The 25,695-nt window shown below is 42.4% G+C and overlaps 1 protein-coding gene across 1 annotated transcript in view; it reads right to left on the reverse strand.

The window, feature by feature from the left end:
• Window positions 1-338: 338 nt before the first annotated feature.
• LOC127003767 (protein DENND6A-like) overlaps window positions 339-25,695 on the reverse strand; it is a 46,019-nt gene continuing 20,662 nt past the window's right edge. The window contains exons 2-11 of the mRNA XM_050870773.1: window positions 14,301-14,498; window positions 13,876-13,956; window positions 13,445-13,630; window positions 12,967-13,083; window positions 12,372-12,502; window positions 11,533-11,717; window positions 11,201-11,310; window positions 10,015-10,182; window positions 9,185-9,397; window positions 339-4,701 (exon numbers count right to left, since the gene is read on the reverse strand). Coding sequence (XP_050726730.1) covers window positions 4,510-4,701; window positions 9,185-9,397; window positions 10,015-10,182; window positions 11,201-11,310; window positions 11,533-11,717; window positions 12,372-12,502; window positions 12,967-13,083; window positions 13,445-13,630; window positions 13,876-13,956; window positions 14,301-14,498 — 1,581 coding nt within the window. The 3' untranslated portion in view covers window positions 339-4,509. The remainder of the gene's footprint in view (window positions 4,702-9,184; window positions 9,398-10,014; window positions 10,183-11,200; window positions 11,311-11,532; window positions 11,718-12,371; window positions 12,503-12,966; window positions 13,084-13,444; window positions 13,631-13,875; window positions 13,957-14,300; window positions 14,499-25,695) is intronic.

A 25,695-nucleotide genomic window follows, 5' to 3' on the forward strand; every position in this document is an offset into this window, starting at 1 on the left:
AGCCTGGCAGTCTCAATATTTTGTCTCCCCAAGGCAAAACCAGTCCTTGCCCCAGGGTGCTCTCCAGTTGCAGTTTGGAGAGTTTCACATTTTGAGGCATCTCATAGTTCTACAGGATCCTGAGGGTCCTAAACACACTGAACTGCTGTGAGACCCATTGCAAACTCAGGAGCACACACCAAGGTTTTCAGTTCCTCATAAACACAGTATGGTTACATCTTCAGATTCTTGACCTGACATGCCTATGATCAGAAGATCACTGTTTCAAGAAGAAAATAGAAATTAATATGCATATAACAAAAGTGGTGGTAGGAACAGTGGGCACAATAAAAAAATAATTTCTGGAAAAATATATTTGTCTGACATGAGTATTACAAAATGTGATGTACAACATCCAAAATAATAACTCTGAACACAGTCTTTCCATTCATGTTGAGAGTTAATCTTGCTTTAATTTACATGCACTATTCATATGAATTCATTATCATACCATTATAAGAATGAATCCAAAGAGTAGGATTTATTTGCTAAAACATTAACTGATTGTCATTAAAATTTGGCATCATTAAAAGTCCTTTGAAAGATAATTGTCCTTTAAAAGATACAACACTGACAGAATGGCACTCTGCATGACGAGAGCTCTGGTGACCAAGATAAAATTCTTTAGAACTTTGACACCCAGATTTTCCAGCTCATTGCAAAAGTAATTGCAGTAACAAGCTGTTGTATTTCAGAAAATACCAATGGTTTGCTTGAGATGATGCTAAAAATATTGTTTCCAAATTATTACTAGCCACTTCATTTTTATCAGTCAAGATTTGTCTTGCTCAGCCTTGCTGCAGGAAGGTTGAGAAAAAGCTAATTGTAGTCTAAACAGTTGAGTGACTGCTTCAGGGGAACAGACCCAACACTTCATGACTCTAATGACAGCTATATTTAACCAGAAGTGTGGACGGTCAAAACACAGATCATGATTTAACGAATAGGTTCATATACCTAAATACCTCTGAGAGATGGAAGCATAGTAAAGTGTCAAAAAATAGAATTTAAATGATCACTTGAGTTGTCTTAATTTTATGATAAATTCAATTTTCTGTTAATCCTCTCACCCCAGGGCCAGTTTAGAAAAAAAAATTAAGGAATGTCAGAATCAAGTATTCTAGCACTAAAGTTAACAGCATGGTGAACCACAGTGTTCTGCACCAGCCTATAACATTATCATTAGCATGATGAATGTACATATTAACTTTAAATTTTCTTTAAAGTTAATGAATTTTCTTAAATACATCTGGAGATCAAAATGACAGCAGTACCTGAAAAGCATACATATTTTTACAACACTGTAGTGTAATAATTACCACATGAAGAGTCAACCAAATTTCACGTCAGATCACTCGTGTGTGAGGTGGTGGCAAGGGCGTGGCGGGGAAGCAGATCCATATTAGTCACCTGAGTGTCACACCACGGTAAACTCTCAGATTTGTTATCAAAAATGATTGCCATGAAGCAATTTAGTAACAGAATGCATAAACAAGTGGTTATATTTGTATATCAAATATTTCTTTTTGTCACGTATACAAACAGGTCACCAATGTTTTCAGTGTTAAAGTACAGTCAGGGACAGAAATGAAGTCAAAGATTTCAGAACAGTTCAGTCCACATGAATTGGCAACTGACTGGGGTAGACTGACTGACATCTTTTACATGTTGTTCAACCCCTTAACTGATCATGTATATACTGAAATATTAGGCCAATATTGTAGGATCTTTTTGTAGCCTAGCATTGCAATGTTCTCCCTCACACTGAACGATAACGCTTCATGCACCATTGACAGTTGCCAGAAATTAAGGTGAAATTAATTACATGCCCATTTTTTTTACCACCATATGAATATTTTCATCGCCATCAAAGTAACGTTACCCTCTTCTATTTAAAAACAAATTTTCTGATTAGCTACTTTACAAATTTATTGTTTGTGAATCAAATGAAAAAGGAAAACTTTATAGTGTCTTGTGAATGAAAGACTGCAATTTATGAGTTCATTTCTGTCTGCGGCTGTACATGGTATGAGATATTACTCGGTGCTTCCAATGTGTAAATTCATGATGGGATTAGTACCAATCACGGTGGTTAACACGGGCCTCAAGCAACACCTTCACCAGCATCCTTGTGAACATAAAAAGTATCATCCCACCGCTGGATGTGGCTGTAATGTTAGTAACAGCTTGTACATAAGAAGTGACTGGAAAATATAGATACAGGAAAAGCTTTGTATTTAAGAAGTCTGGTTTCATGACATGTTAAATACTGCTCATTATGTAAAGTTATGGTTTCCTAATGAGTAAAAACCTACCAACATTACATCATTTTCACCACACAATGTCATTCCTAAGTAAACAATGAACTCCATTTGTTTTGCTTTTCCACCAGTGCAGTGGGTCAAATTTTCATCATACCTGAATGTGAAGTGAATTAATATATTCTGGTAGTGTTGATGGCAAATATTTTTAACTAACCTGATATTCTATGAACACAAGACAATGCTGTATTCCAGGCTGTCGCTTTAACTTTCCAGTTTAGAGGCAAGATATATTACAGTTATTGTAATCACTAATTCCCTTAAATTTTGGCAAGGAATACATCACATAACAAACCTTTAAGTTCACATGCTTACAGACTTATATAAATGATCTTTAGTTTATTCCTTTGGGTTCTTATTTAATATAGTCTTGCTGCATCGTCAAAATATTACTTCTTACTACTTACGATCATGATCAAAGACAAAGAGGTCATATAATTCCGTCTAGTTTTGGGGTAAAAAACAGGGTCAGTAGTATTACTTTGCTGCAACTGCAATAAAGGTTATCATACTACAGAACAACTAAATATTCCTAAAATGTTATTAAATGGGTGTTTTGAGTAACTTGTAAGCTACAGAACTGTTCTACCACTTCTATGGGAATATAAATAAATGATAAAGCAATGATATATTAAACGTATTATACTCTGCAAGTGACTCCTAATACATATTATTACACTAACTTTGAAAAACTACCCCAATAAAAAAGTTTTAACTTGCCACCTTTCAGCATGATTTGATCTCAGTGTCCTGAGTATCCCTGCCTTTCTTGAATCAAATTACCCAGTTTTAAGAAAGGAGTATCAAGCAAAATGAATATCTCGGATCACAGTATATATTGATGCTTAAGGTCCCCAAGATTTGAATGGCTTATCAAATAGAAAAAATATATTAACTGAATGCTGTTAGAAAAGCTTACCAATATGAGTTCCTCCTTGCCCCTACACTTAGTAATTTCTTTGTTTTTTGTCTCAGAACTATGAACTAGCTCCTACGTAACTTAAAATATATAAAAATGCTCCTTTAAAGTATCACAAAAAATTCAACTCCATCTTAAATACTAACCAGTCTTTAAACATTGGCACTTAATGTTAAGCAATAAAACACTTTGGTATAGGCAGAGGCAACACAGACACTGAACATCACACTCAGATTCCTTCATACACAACAAAGTCTGTAGTAGATTATTCCTTTCCATGATAAAGAAAACAACTTCCTACATTTGAAGATACCAGAGTTTCATCTAACCAACTACACTAACCCCATCCATCACAGTAGTAAGATATTAATTAAAGCCAACTCTAATTAATAGAATTGGACTTGGCTGCCACATATGCCTTTACTTTTTAGCAGATTGCTGAAAAAAAAATTTGAAGCTAATAATTTAGCACATTTCACCTGTGTGATTTATAAAAAGCTATAAGCCTTTGGTGGTTAGGATGAGAGAATAAAAGGCACTTGAGGCTACTCATAATACCTTGGATGCCTTGAGGAGTGGTATGTAGGCGAGTTATGTTACTTCTCACTAAAAGAAACATTCATGGATGATAGAGTATGAAAATATCTTGATGAGAGTGGGAAAAATGGCATGTGGCTGATTTTAGATGGAGTGTTTGTGTTCCCTGGTTTTCACTGAAAATGTTTTCTAACACTCCCCACCATAGCAGTGGTGTCCTAATAAAACATCCCCTAGAAAACCAACCTACAGCCCATGAAGACAAACTAAAAATAGACCTTACATGATATGCTGAGATAATGAAATTTGGTCTTAACTAGTAGCACAGTTGATCTCACAGAGATTATCAAACAAGTGTATAGGGAAAAACGTCATATAAACGTCATTACAAATATGTAGTTGAACAGCTTATAGCCATTGCACCCTGGTAGCAGCTAAATGGCACAGAGCCATTGCACATTAGTAGCAGCTAACGAGCTTGTATGCACTGCAACCTGATGACTTAACAATACTGAGCTTCTGTACCCAGACAGCTATACAGTACCTGGCCAATGCATCCTCAGAGCTTTAGTGTGTTGAGCCACTGCATCCTGCATATGAAAACCACATGGCATATGTACTATGATAGGTGAACAGCAATGGCTACTCCACCCTGGAGGATAAACAGCATGTAGCCACGGTATCCTGGCACCCTCAGCTGGCATGAAGAACTGAGCGCAGATCTTCAGGAAGAGCCATGAAGAGGGTGTTGAGGTGTGCCTGCAGCTGCTCCCGCGTGCGCTGGCTCACAGGCAGGGCGTCAGCATCTGAGAGCTTCGAGCGTAACCTCAACACCATGTCCACCACCTCCACTTCGGTGCGGCTGCCCACCCATCGCTCCAGATCCTGTGCAGCGTAATGCATGTTACATGATTAATTTATGCTGTTAAAAACTAGATCCCTGTAACTTGCTCCCTACATTCCAGTTTTTGGTTACAGAAATGCAATTCCTCCAATAAGTTTTCAATAAAGCAGTAATTACTGTCTTGAGAATAGTACCCTCTCTCCAGAATTAAAAAGAAATCCTGATTTAATTTCAGTCTCTTACAAAACTCTGCTGAAATTGGATACTGCAAAAATGGCTCCTTCAAGCAGGGTTCGACACAAGGTATCCATACCAATGGTTTCAGCGTCCTATCAAGCTCATTCCTCTACAGCTGTTAACCATCCCTACTCCCTCTTCCTCCTCACAGCAACGCAATGATGGCTTCTCTTAGGGCACCAAACTTTATCACATATTCTAACCATTTACTCAACAATTATATCTCCTTATTTCAGCATTTCTGCTGTTAATCTATTAATGCCAGGGGTTTACAGCCATAGAGTTAGTCTTCCCCATTCCCTACCCGTCCCCATCCCCATACCCGGGACTGGAGTATGGACAAGCTGCCCCATCACCTTCCCATCCCTGGGACAGATATGAGGGACCAATCCGCACGTCATAATAATGTTGGCAGCACTTCCAAACCAATAATTACAGAAAACGAAATAAATAATGCATTTTTTACACACCATTGTATTCATATACATTATATATCATAAAACAAAACAATAGCGTTGTTGATCTACAAGTAAATAACAAGTAACGCGGGTAAGTTAATTTATGAGACGGGTTGGTATCCATGACTCGTCACACACCTTGGCAGCCACACCAGAGTTGCCAGGTCGTGTCATTTATGGCATTTTTGTCTTAGATCAAGGTGGTCACCAAGAAATGCTATTTTTTATGGTATATGTTAAGTATTCCCATAATAATGTCATATTCAGTCATCAATCTGCCATCTTTTGCCATTCTTGGGGACAATTATAAATGAATCTTCAGGAATAACTGTACGTTTACAATCAAATGGAAACACCAGAGTCTTTACAAACTAAAAAATATATATTGACTTTAGCAAAGTTTGCGATATAATATCAGTCATACAAATATTCTTATGCTTTTCAATATATGTCCTTCTATAATAACAAATAGAACACTATTTACTCATGAAATATACGAAGGGAAAGCCAAAGATGTCCTGCTCTCTGCCCCGCGGAGTCAACACTTTTCCCACCCCATCCACACCCTCACGTGGTAACGTAAAACAACCCCAACCACATGGGGACGCTTTATACTAAGGTTTATGGCCACGGGTAAGGGATGGGAATGGGGAAGTCCAACACTATGGCTGTTAAACCCTAGATACTACTACAGGTCAACCTTGTTACACAAAGGAACACAAACAACAGCAGCCCTGCTAGTCCTTACGAGGTTGTTTGTGACAAGCTACACTAACTATCTAATCAAAGGTGGAAGATGAAGGACAATAGTGATGCATTACTGGGAAGCCAGACATGGGGACATGGGTTCCAAGAAATGTGTTCCTTAATGAGGTCAAACACAAAAGTGTATAGAAATAACCTTCTTTCAAAATGAGAGAACATTTCTTGTACAGATTTGAGACTAAGGAATGTGATGCTGTCTATAGGGTCCCAAGCATTAATGGTGTAACAGCAGAAATGCTGGAATAAAATGGTGAGTAGCTCTCCTGCTACCCCTGGGGCTGTTGGGCTCACCCATCAGCTTCCCCTTGTAGAGCTCTGTGCTGGGTGGGGGAGTAGGAGAGTGATTTCTTCAGTACATGTGTATAGCATCCAGTATTTTTGACACATCACATGCCCTGATCAGATGTCTGTGTGCCATTCCCCTTGACTGGAAAAGGGGTTGGTTATCCCTATATGCAAAGGGAAAGGGACTACCTAAGGGATTACCGTGGTATCACACTGCTCAGTGTGCCGGGCAGAGAGTTCGCTCATCTGCGGAGATGCGAATTTGATCTCATCTGCTAAAGTTTCAGAGAGAGAGAGAGAGCAGTCCAGGTTCACACCTGGCAAGTCAACAATTGACCAGATCCTAGCACTTTTAGTCCTTGTAGAATGCCAACACGAGTTTCAACAGGGGCTACTCGCAGCCTATGTCAACTCAGTGCATTGTGAGGCACTCTGGGACATTTTGTGGATCTGTGGGATTCCTGCAAGGATTATTGCCCTGATGACTGGCCTTTACTTCAGGACAGAGTGCTGTGAAGTATGATGGAGGCATTTCCAGCTTCTTTCCTGTAAATTCAGGAGTGAGGCATGGGTGCATCCTTACTCCAACACTTGCTAGGAGTGCATATTAGGTAAGTTATTGATCATGGACTGGGTATTAGGCAAAGTAGTTGATCAAGTCATTGCAGAGCATTTGTTGGCAACATAAAGGTCATTGACTTTGTTTTTGCTGATGATGCTGTACTTCTCACAGAATTGCTGGAGGTCCTGGTGTTGGCTCTGGAAAAGCTGCACAAGGAGGCAAAGCCACTGAGACTGAAGGTCTCCTGGGACAAAACCAAGGTCCAGTCATTTGGAGGCTTGCTGGATGACACAGTTCAGTCTGTCCATACATGTGGTGAGGATGTTGAGGTCACTGAAAGTTTCATACACCTTGGTAGTGTAATGCATAAGAATGGTGAATGTCACTCGATGGACTGGCCTGGCCCATGGTGTTATGGACTTGCTCAACATAAGTACATGGCGTTGTCAATATCTATGCAGACGGACAAAGATTTGAATCTTAAGTCACTTGTGCTCCATCGTACTGTATGGCTGTGAGACATGGGACACTAGAATAGTGACACAGAAATATCAATGCCTTTGGTGCCAAATGCCTTCACTGGATCACTGGAATGACTGTGTCGAACCAATTACATGATGGACCCAGATCAAGGCCTGTTACCAATTTAATTTGTGAATGCCAACTCGAGCTATATTGGCCTATTGGTGAATCATCAACCACCATCTGCAACCCAGCCAGAGGGTCCACTTGGGGGCTCTGCCATGTACAATTGTCTAAAGTACTCGGCCCAAAAACCCCTGTGCCCATCAGCCGTTCAGATAGTACTCATCTGAGATGTGGATTTGGAGTGGAGCTTCTTTAGAGTTTGTAAGGCAGGTCTAAGGTTGTTTGTACTTAAACAACCCTGGACATCCTCAACGAGACCTCTGACATACCTCTCCTTATCCCTCCTGAAAAGGGTTCTAGTCTTTTGTGGCAGTCCGGTATCACTCCGAGTCCCCAGCCAGCCTGGCAGCACGACTCTCCTCTATATTCTCCAGTGTCTCCCTCAAGGCAACTCCATCCTTAGACCTTGGGTGCTCTCCAATGAACTCTTTGGCAGCTTTGAGTTTCACGTTTAAAGGTATCCCACAATTCCCCAGGGTCCTACAGAGTACCAAGCACCCCAAACTGATTTGAGTCTGCCACCCCATACTCCTGAGCACACCTGGTCCTTCAGTTTCTCAAGATGGAACCCCGGTGGGCTGTAACTTGAGAATTTCTTTGATCTGATGCATATCCTCAGTGCTGCAACAAGTCTGGTTAATCACAAAGAACTCAGAACTCTGGAAAACCCTAGTTCTGAAAAATCCTCCAAGTATTAATGAGAATATGATCCATCTCTTTACCACACCGCAAGGATTGCTATACCAATTCCAGCGGTGAGCCTCACATCCCTGGAACCAGGAACCAACAACCTCAGCCTTCTGGACTCTGCAAAGTTCAGAAGGAAGGGACTTTACATTTCTGGTGACTGAGTCATGGGGACCAACACACAACTCATGGTAAGCTCTCTCTGTGCCAGTAACTGAATTGAAGTCGCCCAAAACAGTGAATGTGTCATGGAGGGAATCAGTGGACCATGGAGTTGAGCTTGGTATAGAACATCTCTTTCTCCTCAAGTTCACACATCTTGCTTAGGGCATATAACGCAACAAGAGATATGAAGCCCAAGGTGTGCTTCAACCTCACCAGCATCATATGCTCATCGACACAAATAACCCCAAAAACAGAGGGCTGTAGTCGGTCTGAACTGGCTATAGCTACTCCTCTGAGACAGACACCATCACTGTGGCCTGACCACTTACTGACCCACAACTGATCTCTACTGGCAAGTCTTCTTGCCTCAGAGAACCCCACTATGTCCACTCTCAACCTCCTGAGTTCAGCTGACAGATGGGGCAGTCAATGATCCTCTGAGAGCCTCAAGATGTTCCGGGCCAGAAAGCCTGCTGGAGACCCCTAGAAAAGGGGATGGGTGTGTTCAGGGCAGGGGTACAGATCATGGACAGACTAAATGTGCTGAAAGGGAGTGCCAGTAAAGGAAAAATTTGGAGAAGCTTCTGCCATAGCCACCCCATCCCACGGGGGAAGTTCCCATGGGGAGTCAAGGAGTCTGAGAAAATACATTGATGAAATTTCAGCAGTTCAAACAGGATTAGATCTTTTAGGTAAGAGGTGACTTCCATTACTTACAGCATCACACAGGGCCTGTAGGTGAAGAGCTGACAACTTGTCTGACACCTCTTGGTACCGGGCATTGAACCACACTGAGAAGTTGACTGATCTGAAAAACCTGCGGTACAGGCCCTCCCAATCCCCTCGGATTCCACTCGTGAGCTGTGGTCCATAGAGTTCCAGGGTGGCCAAGAAGTCATCAGGATTGAATGGACGTAAACTTGGTATTGCCTGAAGAGAAATTATATATTTACATGAAAGTGGTAAAAACTGTAAAATTTTAAAGAATAAGAGGCATGGTGAGCAGATCAGGTGAGAAGTACCTGACGTGAGGAAGGACGACTCGGTAAGATCTATACACATAAGTAAATAAAGGGAGTATAAAAAGTGTGAACAGTAAAATTCCTCCCTTTTCACTATCAATCTCGGAATCTTTGTTGGAGAGGAAGCTGACAATAGCACCAAGACAAAGAAGAAAAATGTAAATTGAAAGAATATAAATGACAATATAAATGGATAGAGGTTGATGTTAACAAAGTACATAATCTAAATAAAATGTTCTGACCCATATCAATTGGTAAAGGCATTTCCTCCCTATAGTAGACTGAAGATGATGATGATGGCTCCCATTATTGCACATTTTCAGACCTTAGAAACTTCAGTTCAAATTCCTTAAAAGTAGACAAATTCAAACTAAATGAAGTGTGACTACCATTCAAAAAGCAGTACAGACACATGTTGTTCTGGAGGGGCAAGAAGACTTATAATGTTGAAAACTTGTGTGAAGAGACTTGTTCTAGAGTGCCAAGCCATGTGAGGGAGACAAGATGTGGAATTCATATTCTAACCTTGTATGGGCAGATGTTCTTTTGGAGGGGCATCAGGGAGGCAACATAGCGCTCCAGAGGGATCATGAAGGACTGCGTCAACTCCAGCAGGTGGCGCCTCAGGAGGGCAGTCTGCACCTCCACAGGGCGGCCTGTCTGCACACCCTTGAGGAGCCGCTTCACCAGGCCCTGAGGGGGAGGCAGGTTAGGTCTGAATGTACGAGAGGACCACATGCTGCACCACCCACTATCAGATGTAACTGATACTTAAATACTTTCTTTTTGCTTTCTTTGACATGCCCTGCCAATAAATAACATACACAACTTAGAAAGACAGTTTTTTTGTCCTAACTGCAATATGTCATAATTCCAGTCACTATCTTACTTTGCTTGCTGAAGGAACAACAATCTATTACTGATACTCTCCCTTACCTGCAAGTAATAAAGAGTGAAGTGGGAATAATCAGTTACCTATAATTCGGTACAGGAGGTTGGAGCAAATAAAGACACTTCCAAGAGATGGACAAAAATATTCGTAAAAGAAACCACAAATAATTACTGCAGAACCATAAATTTATGATCAGACAATTTTGATAGACTCATAACTTCTTCATTTCCTGTATATTTGTGGTTAATTTTCATGAAAAACTGTTCACCCCTATCCTCTCTGCAATACAGATTCAAGAAGAGGAAGGACAAAGCTCATTCATGCAGATGATCAAATTATATTCCTAAAAGAAGTAGGACTTTTCCATCACAATAGACTGCAATTGAATCTATAATCAAGAAGTTTCTGAAGGATCTGTTTAAGAATACAGTACCCAAAGGTGGCAGTGCACAAGCGAACTGAGCATGGCAAGGCAAGGTCAGGAGATCTTAAAATGTATTATAATAGTGAGATTAGAAGCAAGTTAAAGAAGGGGGACTATCTGTGAAATACTGGAATAGAAGACTATACAAGGGGAGGCAGCCCCAGAGGCATTACAGAAATATATTAGCTAGTAGTCTTGCATATAGAAGATATAAAAGACAGTGCAAGGCAACTCTACAGAAAGATATTACTGAGAGATAAAAGTCAAGTGTTATAATTGTTTTACTCAAGCAAACTGCGATGTATAAATTAAACTTATTATTTTTTGTTCTGTTAATTAAGATATGACCAGTGTGGTTCCAAGTGCTGCTGCCTAGGTGTTTCCTCTCCACCCACCTTGTCGGCCTGGAGGTGCGGCTTGTACTTTGTGTACATCCCCGGCTTCTGCTCCACCATCTTGAGGGCCGACGCCTTCTTGATCTTGTGCTTCTGGGTGCTGGGAGAGCCTGCGGACAACAACAGTTATCAATATGTTACACATTAATGCTAAAAAATTCAAACCATCGGTATATAATAAAAGGGACAAAATCACAAAGAATAAGTAATAAGTACATCTTGCAAAATATGACCTTTTGCCTGTATAGGTTTACATCATACAAAAAGTGTATACTAATTGAGATTACCCAATACACATGCATGACCATTAAATTGCCTATCCTGACCCTCACCTGTGCTCTCCCCTATCCTGATGATGTGTGGCCAGTGCTGGAGGGTCTTGGCGAAGAAAGGGTTGGTGACACCCAGGATGACGTTGGGAGGCGCTGAGGTTCTGGTGGTGTACTCCTTGAACTCCGAGTCATGGATGGTGAAGAATGGCCGGTAGTCTCCACTGAACTTGAGGGGAGCTATCAGGCTGCAAGGGGTTGGGAAATATAAATACTGATTCTTTTTATTTCCCTTTTCTTAAATTATTCTTTCCCACTGCAGGAGCGGGAAATAACGCCAGATATAGTGAAAGTTTACCTTAACTCAAAAGTAATTTGAGGGATGCAATCAAGCTGTTTGGTAAAAGATAATATTAAAAGTAAAATATTTATATGGAGAACCTTTCTTTTCAATCTAATAATCTTAACACAAAAGGAACAAACAAAGATGGAGTAATGTGTCAACAAATGACCCAGCAGTCTTGAGGATTGAACATAATAGTTAGTGTCCATTATCCTTGTTTCTTCTCTCCATGAAGCTTAAAAGTTACAGCGAGGTTGCAGAGACATAAAAAATGTTAAGAATATTCAAGGTCTAGTAATATACCTACTTAATCAATAACCTTGTAACAAAGACCTTCATCAGATTACATTTCATGAAGCCTTTTCACTTCTATATTTCCTGCCTTTCTCCTATTCTGCTTTTACGTCAACTCACAAGCGCCTTCATATTATACTTGTCACAGCTTATGAGAATGGTTTGCTTATTCATACATCTCAAGATACATCAAGCAACCTTCCTCAGTGGTTCTACAATACAGGATACTTATTGCCTAACTAGAAGTGGTGGGGGGTCTACATACCTGACCAGAGTCTGTACAGTGTTGGCAGCAGTGGTGGGGGACAAAGCCATGACAACCAGGGGCTCGGCAGTGATCACGAGCTCCCATAGGAGATTCAAGTGAGGCAGCACAGGTGCTAGCACACGAAATGCCTACCAAAGGAAAATGTACATTGAGACAATGTGGTATGTCTTATTTGTTAACACAAACTCCATTCGTGGAAAAGATATAATTACTAAGACTTGCTCTATTGATTACTATGATTAACTCTGTTTCAAGATCATTCCTTTAAACTTTCACTCATTACTCTAATCCAACACTGAAAGAATCTTGTGCATGAAAATGAATAATGCAAAAAAACATGCTCAAAGGTCACAGAAAGAAGTACTATTTGAATCAATTCTCTAACTGGGTCTGATTCAATGATCAATGTAAAAAGATCAGAATATGAACTTTAAAACAATGGTCCATTGCATGAATAAACTGCATGAAAAGACTTCAGGTTAATTTCACCTCACAAATTAGGCAAGTTAAATTAAGCAAATATGACAAAGATATCCACATTTAAAAGCTATATATGTTAAAAGTAGTGTTTATAGATGCTGGCTTACAGTACCTCAGTCTCATGAGGGGCTGGAACAAGGACGGGGGGCGGGCCCGGTGAGGTGTGTGAAGGGGATGAGGGTGTGAGGGATGATGACCCTGGCTTGTCTTGCCGACTTGGTATGCGAACCTGTGAGAAAATGCTAAAATTCATCCAAATCCCAGAAAACAGAATGGTGTTGCTTTTTAGGGTAATACTCCATTTATACTCAAACGACCAGAGAAACATCACTGTTTTTCAAATGAAAGCAAGCATTGATAGTATCTAAAATCATACTAAGGAAAAATATCTACATGGAACTAACAATATTTAAAATGTATACGTCACTTAAGAAATTTTAGTACACAAAAGAAAATAAATATTTAATGATCATAATGAATTTTTTTCTCGGGTAGGAAAGAGAATTCATTATTTCATGAGTGCATAAAAAAACTGGCCTTTATAAAAGAAAATTAGAGTGTCACACTGCACCAATGCATCTCCTCCACACCTGAATAAGAGTACCCAGCAGAGGCAGGCTGAGGGTGGTGCCAGGTGTTGGGGCCGGCCACTGGTCCAGGTGATGGCAGGCTGCCTCCAGACTAGCCTCACCTGTGTCAAAGTACTCGGGGGCGACCAACTCCAGCACCGTGGTGAAGAGTGACACCAGAGGGAGATGTGACAACAGCACAACACTCTGTAAACCATGGCAGAGGCTGAGTATAAATAAGATACTGACAAAAACACAAGGTAATGGAGAGGTAAGAGAAAGCAGTGCAAAACTGTATATAGTTTCAAAACCCAGAGACAAAAACAATCTTTATACATTAAATGCAACAAAAAACAACAATGGCTTCAACCATTGTTTCATATCTAAAATCTCAGCTCATACGAACTTCCTACATTAATATTTCTGACCCATGAAAACCAACTACTACTCACCTTCTGAAAGTAGCCTCGTCGCAGTGTGCGGTCCTTCACCTGCCTGAAGTACACGAAGCCATACAGGTAACCATCTTCAGCCTGGGGGAGACAGAGATGGATACAAAATCATACCCTGACCTCTGTAGTGGATGGTGGATGAGTAATGCAGTGTTTACAATATTCCACATGAAGGTGTACAAGCTTAAAAATTTACATGACAGGCATCCATGTATATTCCATAATGGTTTATGAAGTGCTAACTCAACTCCTTTAGTTAGTCACTATTGATCATTTTTCAATTATAATGCAAACCTTTCATTTACTATCTTTTCTGTATCTATCTGGGACATAATTCATATCTGTAGCCTTATTTATTTACTTTTCTTAATTTTTTTATTAAGTACTACATTTTCTGTTATCATAATCAACAAGGCCTAACACACCTGTATGCTGGTGGGACAGGTGGAGTTGTAAGTGTGTAGGGCAGACCGAGGGTTGAGGGAGATAGACTGCGGACACTGACGGATGCGGAAGTGGAACTGCACGTTGCCCATAAGACCAGAGTTGCTGTCCGGAAACGCCAGATAACAAATGTTGGTGCGCTCCCGTTCACTCAGCTCTCTGTCCCCCGGATAGATCAACTGTGGAAAAAGTGAAAACATTAACTTACTTATACTGGAAAAAAGAGACAAGCAAAATTTGACTATTATAGATCATATTATGTGAATGGTAAATGATAACTGCTTATCTATTGTGTTACGTGGTTGTTTGCTATTTACTTGGGGGGTTGAAGGAGAGAAATCAGAGTCAGAGGATTTAGGTGCAAGGCTGTAAGTGAGAGATACAGAGCAGTCCTTGGTGGCAGACTTATTTACAGATGATACAGGGTTGTTGAAAGAAAATGGAAGCAAAGAATGTTGTATAAAACTCAGTGCTCAAGAGGAGAAAGTTGAAGGTAAATGTGAGTGAGAGTTAGGTTACGGTATCTGAGAAGGCAAGAAGTATCCCACTGAAGAGTAGAGGTGAGGTGTATGAAACAAATATTTGATCAGTTATGTTGTATGGTGCTGAAACAAGGGCAATGGCTAGAAGAGTAGAAGGTAGATGAAGAATCTGACAAGGCAGAAGAACATACCATTGATTTTGCAAACTTGTACAGAGTTAGGGCAGAGTACAACATAAGATTTGGTAAGGGAGGAGATAAAGAAAGTGATTGATTATGAACACTTAGGGATGACTCTGGTGGGAGAGGTAAGGGAAAGAGCAGCAAAAGCCAGACAGGTTGTAGGTGTGATGAAGTGATGAAAGTAACAAGTGAGCATGGAGGTAAAAAGGGGTATATGTAATAGCATTATCTTGAGTGCAATAAAAATATCGTCACCTTCGTACACAAACTGCATAGGTCATTATTTTCTACTTTACAGGAAATCAGAAAAGAACTGTCATTATCTTATTTGTCTTAAGATTTAGGCAGAAATGAAAAGGTCAATTCTAGAACACTCAAACCCTGAATGAGGAAGACAACTATACAAAAATGGGCGTCACGATGAAAAATTGATGTAAACAAAAACCTGGAAATCGCTGAAAAATGACTTAGGCAATTATTTTATGAGGGTGACGATATGTAACTACAATACATCATTACTGTTAGCTACTACAAACCCTTGCTGGTGTGCTAATATTTTCAAGAATAGTATGTTGTTCATTGTTTTGACTAAGAGAAATATAACAATGACTTTTATCATGTAGGTACAACATATAATGGACACTGTCACTATACACCCAACACCACATAAACCACAGCAAAACGTCAAATGAGTTATATGATACACCCAACACCGCATAAACCACAGCAAAACGTCAAATGAGTTATATGATACACCCAACACCGCATAAACCACAGCAAAACACCACAGATATTATAATGATACACCCAACACCATTTGAATGACCATCACCTGACTCCTATAACCTCAGCACCCACTTAAGTGCATAGTTCCAGCAGCTACTTGAAACATCATTAAAATAACCGTAAATGGAGATGAAATAAAGTTACTTAATAAAGGTTACACAAGAGAGGCGGGTATGACCAGGAAGACAGACCGAGGAGGCCGAGAGAGGGATGCGATGGTGCTGAGGAAAAACTGGGAGGGTGAGTTCAGCCCAGCCAAGGACACCCACCCTGCCTCCCAGTTTTTCATCAGTGGTATGATCTGCAGTAAACTGTATTTTTCCAGTCTTAGACACATTATCAGGAAGGCTCTGGCACATACTGTCATGTCATTAACCTGGGACTGGCCTGTTCTTTCCTTTCTCATACATGGCATCCCCCCCACCCCCCCCACAGTTAGCTCCAAAAATGATGGGTTGCAGGAACTGGTCGAGAATGTAATTTTTTTGTTCCAATGGCTATAGTCTCTGCAAATATCACTGGTCACTGATACCAAAATTTAACAAACTGCTTTTCATAGTGAAGAAATGTCTAGAATAGCATAAAAAAGTACATCAATAAGAGTTGTCAGGAAGCAAAAATGCTGATGTATACCATGTAAGGAAGTGGTGACAGCAACACTACGCAACACAACAATGAAGATAATAGATACTAGCACTCAAGAAATATGAAATTCGCGAGGTTCAAGTCGTCTATTTCAAGGTATCATAATATGTTGCAGGAGTGAATAAAGGATACCATTAGTCTCCCTGTTAAAACTAGAAGGAGGTATCTGAGAAAATAATAATGGGAATATGAAACCGAAACATTAACAACATTCCATTAATACTACATTGTAGGGCTCAGAGGCTATCCCGGATGCTGAGTCATGGCTTGCACCTGAAGAGCCTCCCATAAGCACCCTTAACTGAAGCACCACTACCACCACCACCTCCACTACTACCACCACTACCACAATGGTCCCTCGGTATTATCTGACAGACTTCACGCACTTCATACCAGGACGTGATGCATTTACTACTGGCGGAAGGAGGAACTCAAGGATAGGAGGGTGGGAAAATAAATGGCAGGGGGAGTGAGTGATATGGAGGGTGAGTTAGTGGAGATAATCTACTGAGGGGGGGAAGGATGAAGAAAAGACTGGAGAGGGAGGGAATGGTGTGCTAGTCCGATACCAGGTGACATGTTGAAGAAAAGACTGGAGAGGGAGGGAATGGTGTGCTAGTCCGATACCAGGTGACATGTTGGAGAAAAGACTGGAGAGGGAGGGAATGGTGTGCTAGTCCGATACCAGGTGACATGTTGGAGGTAAGGCCGCTGTGAAAGAGTACTGCTATTAAAGACTGACTGAGGGTTAAGGGGCTATTACACTGGGCAAATTTTCCGTGGATCTTCAGTCAAACCACGATTTCCGTTGGCGTGGTTCTCATATTTCCGTGGTTTTCTGACGTGTCCACGATCTTCCAAAGCTACGGTAGATTTTCCCGAAGGACGACGGTATTACTCATCATCATCAGCAGCAGCAATAACAAGAAACAAATGAGAATCACGCAAGCGGAAATCGTGGTTTGACTGAAGATCCACAGAAAATTTCCCCAGTGTAATAGCCCCTTAAAAGATAGAGGGACGGAAAAGAAAAAGAGGGATAGTTTAATATGAAGTGGTTTGTGGTAGCAGTATGGAGGTTCTAAGTAATTCGCTGAGGAGTGGAAGATGGGAGAAGGGAAAGACAAGATTAAAGTGACATGTCGGAGCGCTGTGAGGTTGGAAGTACGAGGAATTTCTATACTGAATAATGCAGGTAGTGAGATGGTGATGGTAGTGGAAGGAGAGAATCTATCTTATATGTGTATTATGTAACATGGGTGATAATTCAAGCGCGGTGGTGGCGTGAGAACACACACACACACACACACACACACACACACACACACACCAGCTCCACCCATTCTGACATTTACGTGTTGCAGTGTGACGTGATGATGGCGCAGAGAAGGAAAACAAAACATCACCCACTCTCTTCTACGCTACAAGAGATAATATGGTAACGGTGTTGACGCGTAGTAGTGACGTGAGTACAAAAACAGTATTAAAAGATTTAGCAGCCTTTGCCTGGTTGAGACGGAGTGACTCTGTTGGAGTAAGATAACAGATGTGAAGTGGGAGATTAAAGTGTGTGTGTGTGTGTGTGTGTGTGTGTGTGTGTGTGTGTGTGTGTGTGTGTGTGTGTGTGTGTTATTTGTATAATGCTACTTATTTAATGTAGGCACCCTTGACTTTCAGAAATCTTTACCTTTCTTTATGTTGTTGAACTAAATCGTAAAACATACATTCAACTGTCAACTAATATAGAGGTAAAAAATAAATAAATAAATAAATAAAAAGTTCAATGAATATAAGTGTATAGGGAACAGTATGGCCAAGGAGGCAGGAGAGTGTTGAAGAGCATAATGTATACAGAGCGGCAGCGTGAGTCCAGTTCCCAAGGCTACGGGCGTCAGTGGTCCCCGCCAAGCTGCCAGCGGTGAGCGTGTGCACTGCCTGGATCAGCTGGACGCACGTGACTCACTGACGCCAATACTGCACGTGTGTGTGTCGCCTGCCTGTCCCCAACCCCTAGCCAGACCAGACCCCGACCCCTGCCAATCACCGGCCAGCCCATGCTTCTCCGTCAGTCCCCAGCCCACAGAGACCACAGGAGAATAAATAAACGTGGTGTGTGTGTAGGTGTGTGAGCAAGAGTGAAGAAGGAACTTGAGAGACTCGACGAGAACAGGTCAACGTGCTGCGTAGGTGTGAGGAAGAGTGAAAAAGGAACATGGGAGACTAGATGAGAACAGCTGAACGTGATGTGTGGGTGTGTGAGGAAGTGAAAAAGGAACTTGGGAGACTAGATGAGAACAGGTCAATGTGAAATGTGTATGTGTGTGAGGAAGAGAGTAGAAGGAAGTGTGAGGAAGAGAGTAGAAGGAACTTGGGAGACTAGATGAGAACAGGTCAACGTGATATGTAGGTGTGTGAGGAAGAGTGAAGAAGGAACTTGGGAGACTAGATGAGAACAGGTCAACGTGATATGTAGGTGTGTGAGGAAGAGTGAAGAAGGAACTTGGGAGACTAGATGAGAACAGGGTTAGGTTAGGTTAGGTTAGGTCAACGTGCTGTGTAGGTGTGTGAGGATGAGTGAAGAAGGAACTTGGGAGACTAGATGAGAACAGGTCGTGCTGTGTAGGTGTTGTTGATGCAAGACAATAAAAGGAACAATGCCTTATTACAGTAAAGACGTATGTATTCTCACACCCGCACACCTGGCTAAGGCACAAACATCACTTCTTTCATCGCAGGGAAGTCATGCTTGTTGATGTGTAACTGGAGTTTAACCGTTTTGTAAAGACATGTATTCTCGCCTCCTCCTACCTACCAGCGACATTAATGGCATCGAATTCTTTGCAGGGAAAATGGGAAATACTCGTGTTTGTGCGTGGACATCTGTGAGTATGGTAATATAAAATGAACTGCGCACATAGAAGGAAAGTGCGTGAGAATATAAAGTGAGCATATGAAATGTATAAAAAAAAAGATCTACGACAGAAAACGTGGAAAATGTGATTCATAAATAAACTGCCCTCTTATGGAATGTCCTCTTCGCACACACACACACACACACACACACACACACACACACACACACACACACACACACACACTGTCACAGCGAGGTAAAAAGAAATCATTAAAATACGGCAAACAAACCATCACCTGGGTGGCTGCCGACAGCTGTGTGTGTGTGTGTGTGTGTGTGTGTGTGTGTGTGTGTAATCATTGCTGTTATACGCGTGGAGGTGAGGCTAGTGAAGAACGGTGCATTGTCACTTTCACGGGAGCAAGGCTGAGACGGAGCGTGCAGGAGCCGCTTGTAACGTTACTGTTGTGTTTGTCCGACGCCTCCGCCTGCACACCTTCCTTCCCTGTGTGTGTGTGTGTGTGTGTGTGAGAGAGAGAGAGAGAGAGAGAGAGAGAGAGAGAGAGAGAGAGAGAGGGTGGGGGGCTACAAACCACTGCAATGAAGCGCATCACTACCCTACACAAGCTGTATTAAATTAACTGCCACGTCTTACCTGACTTCGTGCTTATGCTAACACACACACACACACACACACACACACACACACACACTACCAGCTGAAGGGTTGTTTACCTCGTTAGTGGTTTCTTTTCACCTCGCATCGACGTTACGTGTGTGTGTGTGTGTGTGTGTGTGTGTGTGTGTGTGTGTGTGTGTGTGTGTGTGTGTGTGTGTGTGTAATATCTTTTTCTTATACAAACACAGGGAAGTTCTCTAGATCCAGATATTGGGACTCATAAGGATCTACAAATCGAGAACTCAAACCTCAGATAGTTTTTGATATGTCGATGAAACAATTAACTAAGCAAAAAAAAAACAGCATCTGACCGGTGTAACCAAATGTGTGTCAACCAATACATCTGACTGGAGCGGCACGTTTTAAGGCGGCTAAGAGGGCTTACGTAACAGCCGAGACACCTGCCCACCTGTTACGGATTTAAAGGAAGGCTTTGCTCACTCATATCACCGTTTCTCTGACCTTTAACTCGAACGGAAGCTGCTTTGAGGCTATACTGGTGCCTTGGACTCGTTGTTGTTTTAATTAAGGGTTGTATGATTCTACGTTATATAAATATCTTAAGATACGAACCAATAATAAAATAATAATAATAATAAGAAGAAGAAGACGAGGAAGTAAAAGAAGAAGAAGGAGAAAAAGGAGAAGAGGAAGAAGAAGAAGGAGGAAAAAATGAAAAATTACAATTATATTATTACTACTACTACTACTACTACTGTCACTACTAAACGCGTCACAACAGCCTCCCCGGACGCGTGCCTCATCGACGCGACTCGTTCCCCATCGCTGAGGACGCGAGACGGAAGCAACGAGTGCGGTCCGGTTATAGTCACGTGGCACACCTACACGAATCCCCTCTTGCTGACCGACCCGGAACGACCCTCTGAACAGCTGCTGCGCCACCCACGCCACTATCACCTCCCCTCGCCTCACCCGCACCCACCGTCCACTCCAGCGTGAATGTAACTTAAATCATTTCAATATATACTGAAGACAGTCTCAATCAATCAATCAAGGCGTGCATACGTTAAGGGGCGCTTTCCCTCGCCCACTCTACGATGTCATTCCATTCCAAGAAGTCACCGAGCAAGTCTCCATGCCAGCCCCCTCCCCATTTCAAGTAACACGCAGCAGAGCCCATCCAATTGCTCTACCAACGAACTTTGAGGGTGCTTCCTTAGCTTCCTGCTCACTGAATTGTCTATAGTGACAGACTCTATCCAACCCGGTGAGCAGGATCGACTTTTGGGTGGCGTGCTGCACTCCCGTATAACACGAAATGGCGTTTATGGGCCGTGCAGGTAACAGGTCATGATTCAGTGACACGGTTATCGCCGATTTGACAGTCATTCCAGTGATACACCATGATTCTCCAAAGACAGATTACTAAAGGCATATGTTCGCCTCTTTGTCAGTATTTAAAATCCATGTCTTACCGAAAGACAGGGAGCACAAACGACTTGGCTCCGAGATCTGGAAATAGTCTGGTTGTTATTTATGAGGGAAGAAAAGTTAGTAATCTCTTTCCACTTATATGATGGACAAAATCGATTTTTTTTGTAAAGTCTAGCAAAACGGTAGCAGTAGCAGGATCAGTCGTAGTGATAGTAGTAATAATAACATAAAATAACAAATAACGATAAATACACAATGCCATCAGGTTTCGAGAATGCGAATTAATGAAACACGATTCAACCAATTAATACACTTTATCCAATACTCAGCCCAATATCACACACACACACACACACACACACACACACACACACACACACAGCATTCTACATGTGGAGCTATCACTTAAATATAAAACAAAAACAAATATGCACATCATCACACCCAACCGCCCTTAAGTGTGGTGGATGAGTGGAGCATGCAGGAAGGACACACACACACACACACACACACACACACACACACACACTAAACCAGCAACCCTTCCCACGCAAGCGGCTGATACCCCCTCCATCAGGCTGGCCACACAGGGCTATTCGGGGTATGGCAAACACGTTCAAGTGGGTGTGTGATGCGGGGACCAAAGCAACCGCCCACCCTGACTGACTGAGTGCCGACCGTTCCTGTCACCTGAGAAACTAATGCTGAATCATGACCCTTTATCAACCCTTCCTCCCTCGTATTCATTAATATTGCTTTTACCCTTTAAGTTATTCACACTCACGGCTCCTACTGGATATCTCTCTTTACCCGTCACTTCCTCCCTTCTTGGTATACATCAAGCTTCGTCAGAGAAACAGAGAAAGGGTTGCGACTGATTTCATATTCAGGGTGTTGCTATACTCCTTCACAACTAGATAAGCTAATACCAAACGGCAGGACACAGACGCCTCAGTAATTTCAAACGCGGCTAAAAATAAAACAAGAGTTGCAGTAAGAAAGGTCTACAGTGCACTGGTAAACGTATGCAGCCTCTATTGTGACCCCGTTCAGACGGCTGATGTGTGAATCCTATGCAGGAGGACTTGTTGCAAGGGGCGGAGGGTGGGAGTAAGGGGGGAACGGGGGTAGAGGGAAGGTTATAGGAAGGGCAGGGCGAGGGTTCACTGGCGGGGTTGAGGGGAAGAAAACGGAGTGAGGGGTCGCAAAAGGAGTGATTGGGGGTGAGATAATGTTTAAGAGTGGGGGAGGAGGGGAGGGGGTAGAAAATGGGGAAAGGGGAGGTAAGGAGATAGAGTTGGTGAAAAAAGAAAGAGAATCGAAGGGAGTAAAGGGGTTGAGGGAGGAAAAGAGGGAAGAAAAAGTGAGTTAGCAAAATTTAAGTGAGGAAGAGGCGAAGGTTAAAAAGGAGAAGAAAGGGGGAGTTGGGGGAAAGGGGGTGAGGAGGAGGCAAAGGAGGTGAAGGGGAGGTGAGGGGATGTTATGTTGCATGCGACCGTTGTTTTCCTCCTTTTAAAAGCACAGAAATAGTGGTAGTAAACAGGATATGGTGGCCTCCTCTCTCTCTCTCTCTCTCTCTCTCTCTCTCTCTCTCTCTCTCTCTCTGACAACACCCAGACTCGCATCAAGCATCACTGACCAACACGATCGTTCACACACACACACACACACACACACACACACACACACACACACACGGCGCTATATAATAACCTTCACGAGCCAGGGTCATCTCCTCCCTCACCCCCCCTCACCCCTTCAACGCAATCTTCCCCCCTCCCCCCACCCCACCCTTGCAGTTCCCATGACATGCTTCTCTCAGGGTCACTGCCCGGGGAGAACTGTTTATCCTGTATGTATGAAAGGCTGTGTGTGTGTGTGTGTGTGTGTGTGTGTGTGTGTGTATTGTTTTCACCTTACTAAAACAAAGGCTATTGGCAGTGGCTTAAGCTCTGCACTAACACCTCTGGGATAGTAATCTCTCTCTCTCTCTCTCTCTCTCTCTCTCTCTCTCTCTCTCTCTCTCTCTCTCTCTCTCTCTCTCTCTCTCTCTCTCTCTCTCTCTGTGTGTGTGTGTGTGTGTGTGTGTGTGTTATCTTTATCTGTCGTCCCATGCTCAGTCCGTTTTTAACTTGCATAAGCTCTCTCTCTCTCTCTCTCTCTCTCTCTCTCTCTCTCTCTCTCTCTCTCTCTCTCTCTCTCTCTCTCAAAGACTACAAGTATGCAAAAATAACTCAGGTGTTTGAGAGTTCAGGTGTTATGGTACGTCACGAAGCATACCTGGCCACACCTGTCTGTACACCTAGCCCCTCCTGCGCCACTGACCCACTCACGCCCAGCAGCCTCCTCTGAGTCCTCTCGCATCTAGATTCATATTATTCTGAAGCTCGTAGTCCTGAACGTATAGGCACCTGAGTTTGCCTGTTTGAAAATTCGTACTGGCGTAGAAGTTCAAGGGATTTTCATGGACTGTTTTGTGATCCTGGTGATAGTTTTACACGGTCTCTACACTCTGCACATGAAAAAAATCACCCATGAAAACCCGGTTAACCTTCCTTGTGGCCTTAGATAATCGTCGTAAAGGGAGCCCGACACGTTTAAGAATATGAACCTTTTAACCCGTCCGCTGCGATTGGCACGGATTTTGCCTTCACTGGCAGCCTGGTAACATTATACTCCCAGGTCTTTTTCTGCCATGGTGGATAGTGGAGTGTTTCCCATGTGGTATTGATACGTTGGATATCCCCTCCCAACCTGCAGGACTTAACACTTTTCCTCACTGAATTGTAGCAGACACCTTTTGTTCCACTCCTGTAGCTTGGTGATGTCTTCTGCTAGGAAATCCGCAGTCAAGGGGTTAAATATTTCGGAGCCCAGGCACACATATTTGACAAGGCTTTCGTAGGATATCTGGGTGTTTCCACAGGTATGTTTATGACCCTGGTGGTAGGTTGACCTTTCTTCTGTACCATGAACCGATAAAAACACTCATTAAAATTCGAATGATCTCCTGTTCGGTCTTTGGAAATAGCTGATGCGGGAAAGCGTCTGAGAATCCCGACCTTGCTTGTCTTGTCTACTGCCTGCACGATGACACTTTGCACGGAAGGGACGTCACTGGAGGCATCATGGGCGCTTTCCTCTCTCTCTCTCTCTCTCTCTCTCTCTCTCTCTCTCTCATGGAGGCCGTGCTGTGAATCCTTTCATCTGAAGCGAGATTTTTGCGTTGTTGGCCTCGATTTTTTTATACCACGTCAAGTAGTGTGTGTGTGTGTGTGTGTGTGTGTGTGTGTGTGTGTGTGTGTGTGTGTGTGTGTGTGTGTGTGTGTGTGTGTTGGAGAGGATTCCACTTTCCCAAAAGAAAAAATATAATAATCAAAGTCGATGTTCCGGAAAAAAAATAAAGGCAAATGAGTCTTAGACAAGCAAAATCATAACCTGAAAAAGCATATATGAGAGAGAGAGAGAGAGAGAGAGAGAGAGAGAGAGAGAGAGAGAGAGAGAGAGAGAGAGAGAGAGAGAGAGAGAGAATGGGAAAGGAGACAGCAGCTAGGAAAGGAAAAACCGTCATTATTTCAAATTCTTACATAAGGGACGAAATTCACCCGATTACGCCACACCAGTAAGCATACAGCACGGCACCATTACGAAAGAAGGGTTCCCAGCATTGTAAGAGAGAGAGAGAGAGAGAGAGAGAGAGAGAGAGAGAGAGAGAGAGAGAGAAACACCAACATACAGAGAAGTCCCGTCGTTATCATCTCCGTCCCTAAGAAACTTTCACATACCTTCCTCCTCCTCCTCCCCTTTCTACCTCCATGCTTCCTCCCTCCTCCCCCCCACCGACATCCTCTTCCACCTGTAGCCACTCTCACCAACTCCCCCCCCCTCCCCCCTCCCTTCCTCCAAGCCCCCTCCACTAACTGATGGGGAAGAAAGGAAGGGAAACGTTCAAACAGGCGACGCAAAACACGACGGAGGAAGATCTCTCTCTCTCTCTCTCTCTCTCTCTCTCTCTCTGTGTATGTGTGTGTGTGTGTGCGTCAGATTATGTACTCTATATATAAACAAGAAAATTCCTCCATATCACCTTGACAACTTAATTTTCTCTTTCTTCTTCAATTTCTTCTTGATTAAAATGAATGAGGGAAAGTTTAATTATCTTCCCTGAAATGCCTAATACCCCTTAATTACCATCGTGCTCATAAGATGCTTGAAATGTCTCCTGAACTAAACACACTTTCCACGATGCACAGAAGACAAACCCTGAGAACCGATGCAAGGGAATAATAGAAAACAAACGAAAATGCTCACAAGGTTAGGCTGGGTACACATCACAAAGAGGTAACGTTATCC

This window comes from Eriocheir sinensis, chromosome 26 (assembly GCF_024679095.1).
Source record: "Eriocheir sinensis breed Jianghai 21 chromosome 26, ASM2467909v1, whole genome shotgun sequence".
In the NCBI taxonomy this organism is placed as follows: domain Eukaryota; kingdom Metazoa; phylum Arthropoda; class Malacostraca; order Decapoda; family Varunidae; genus Eriocheir; species Eriocheir sinensis.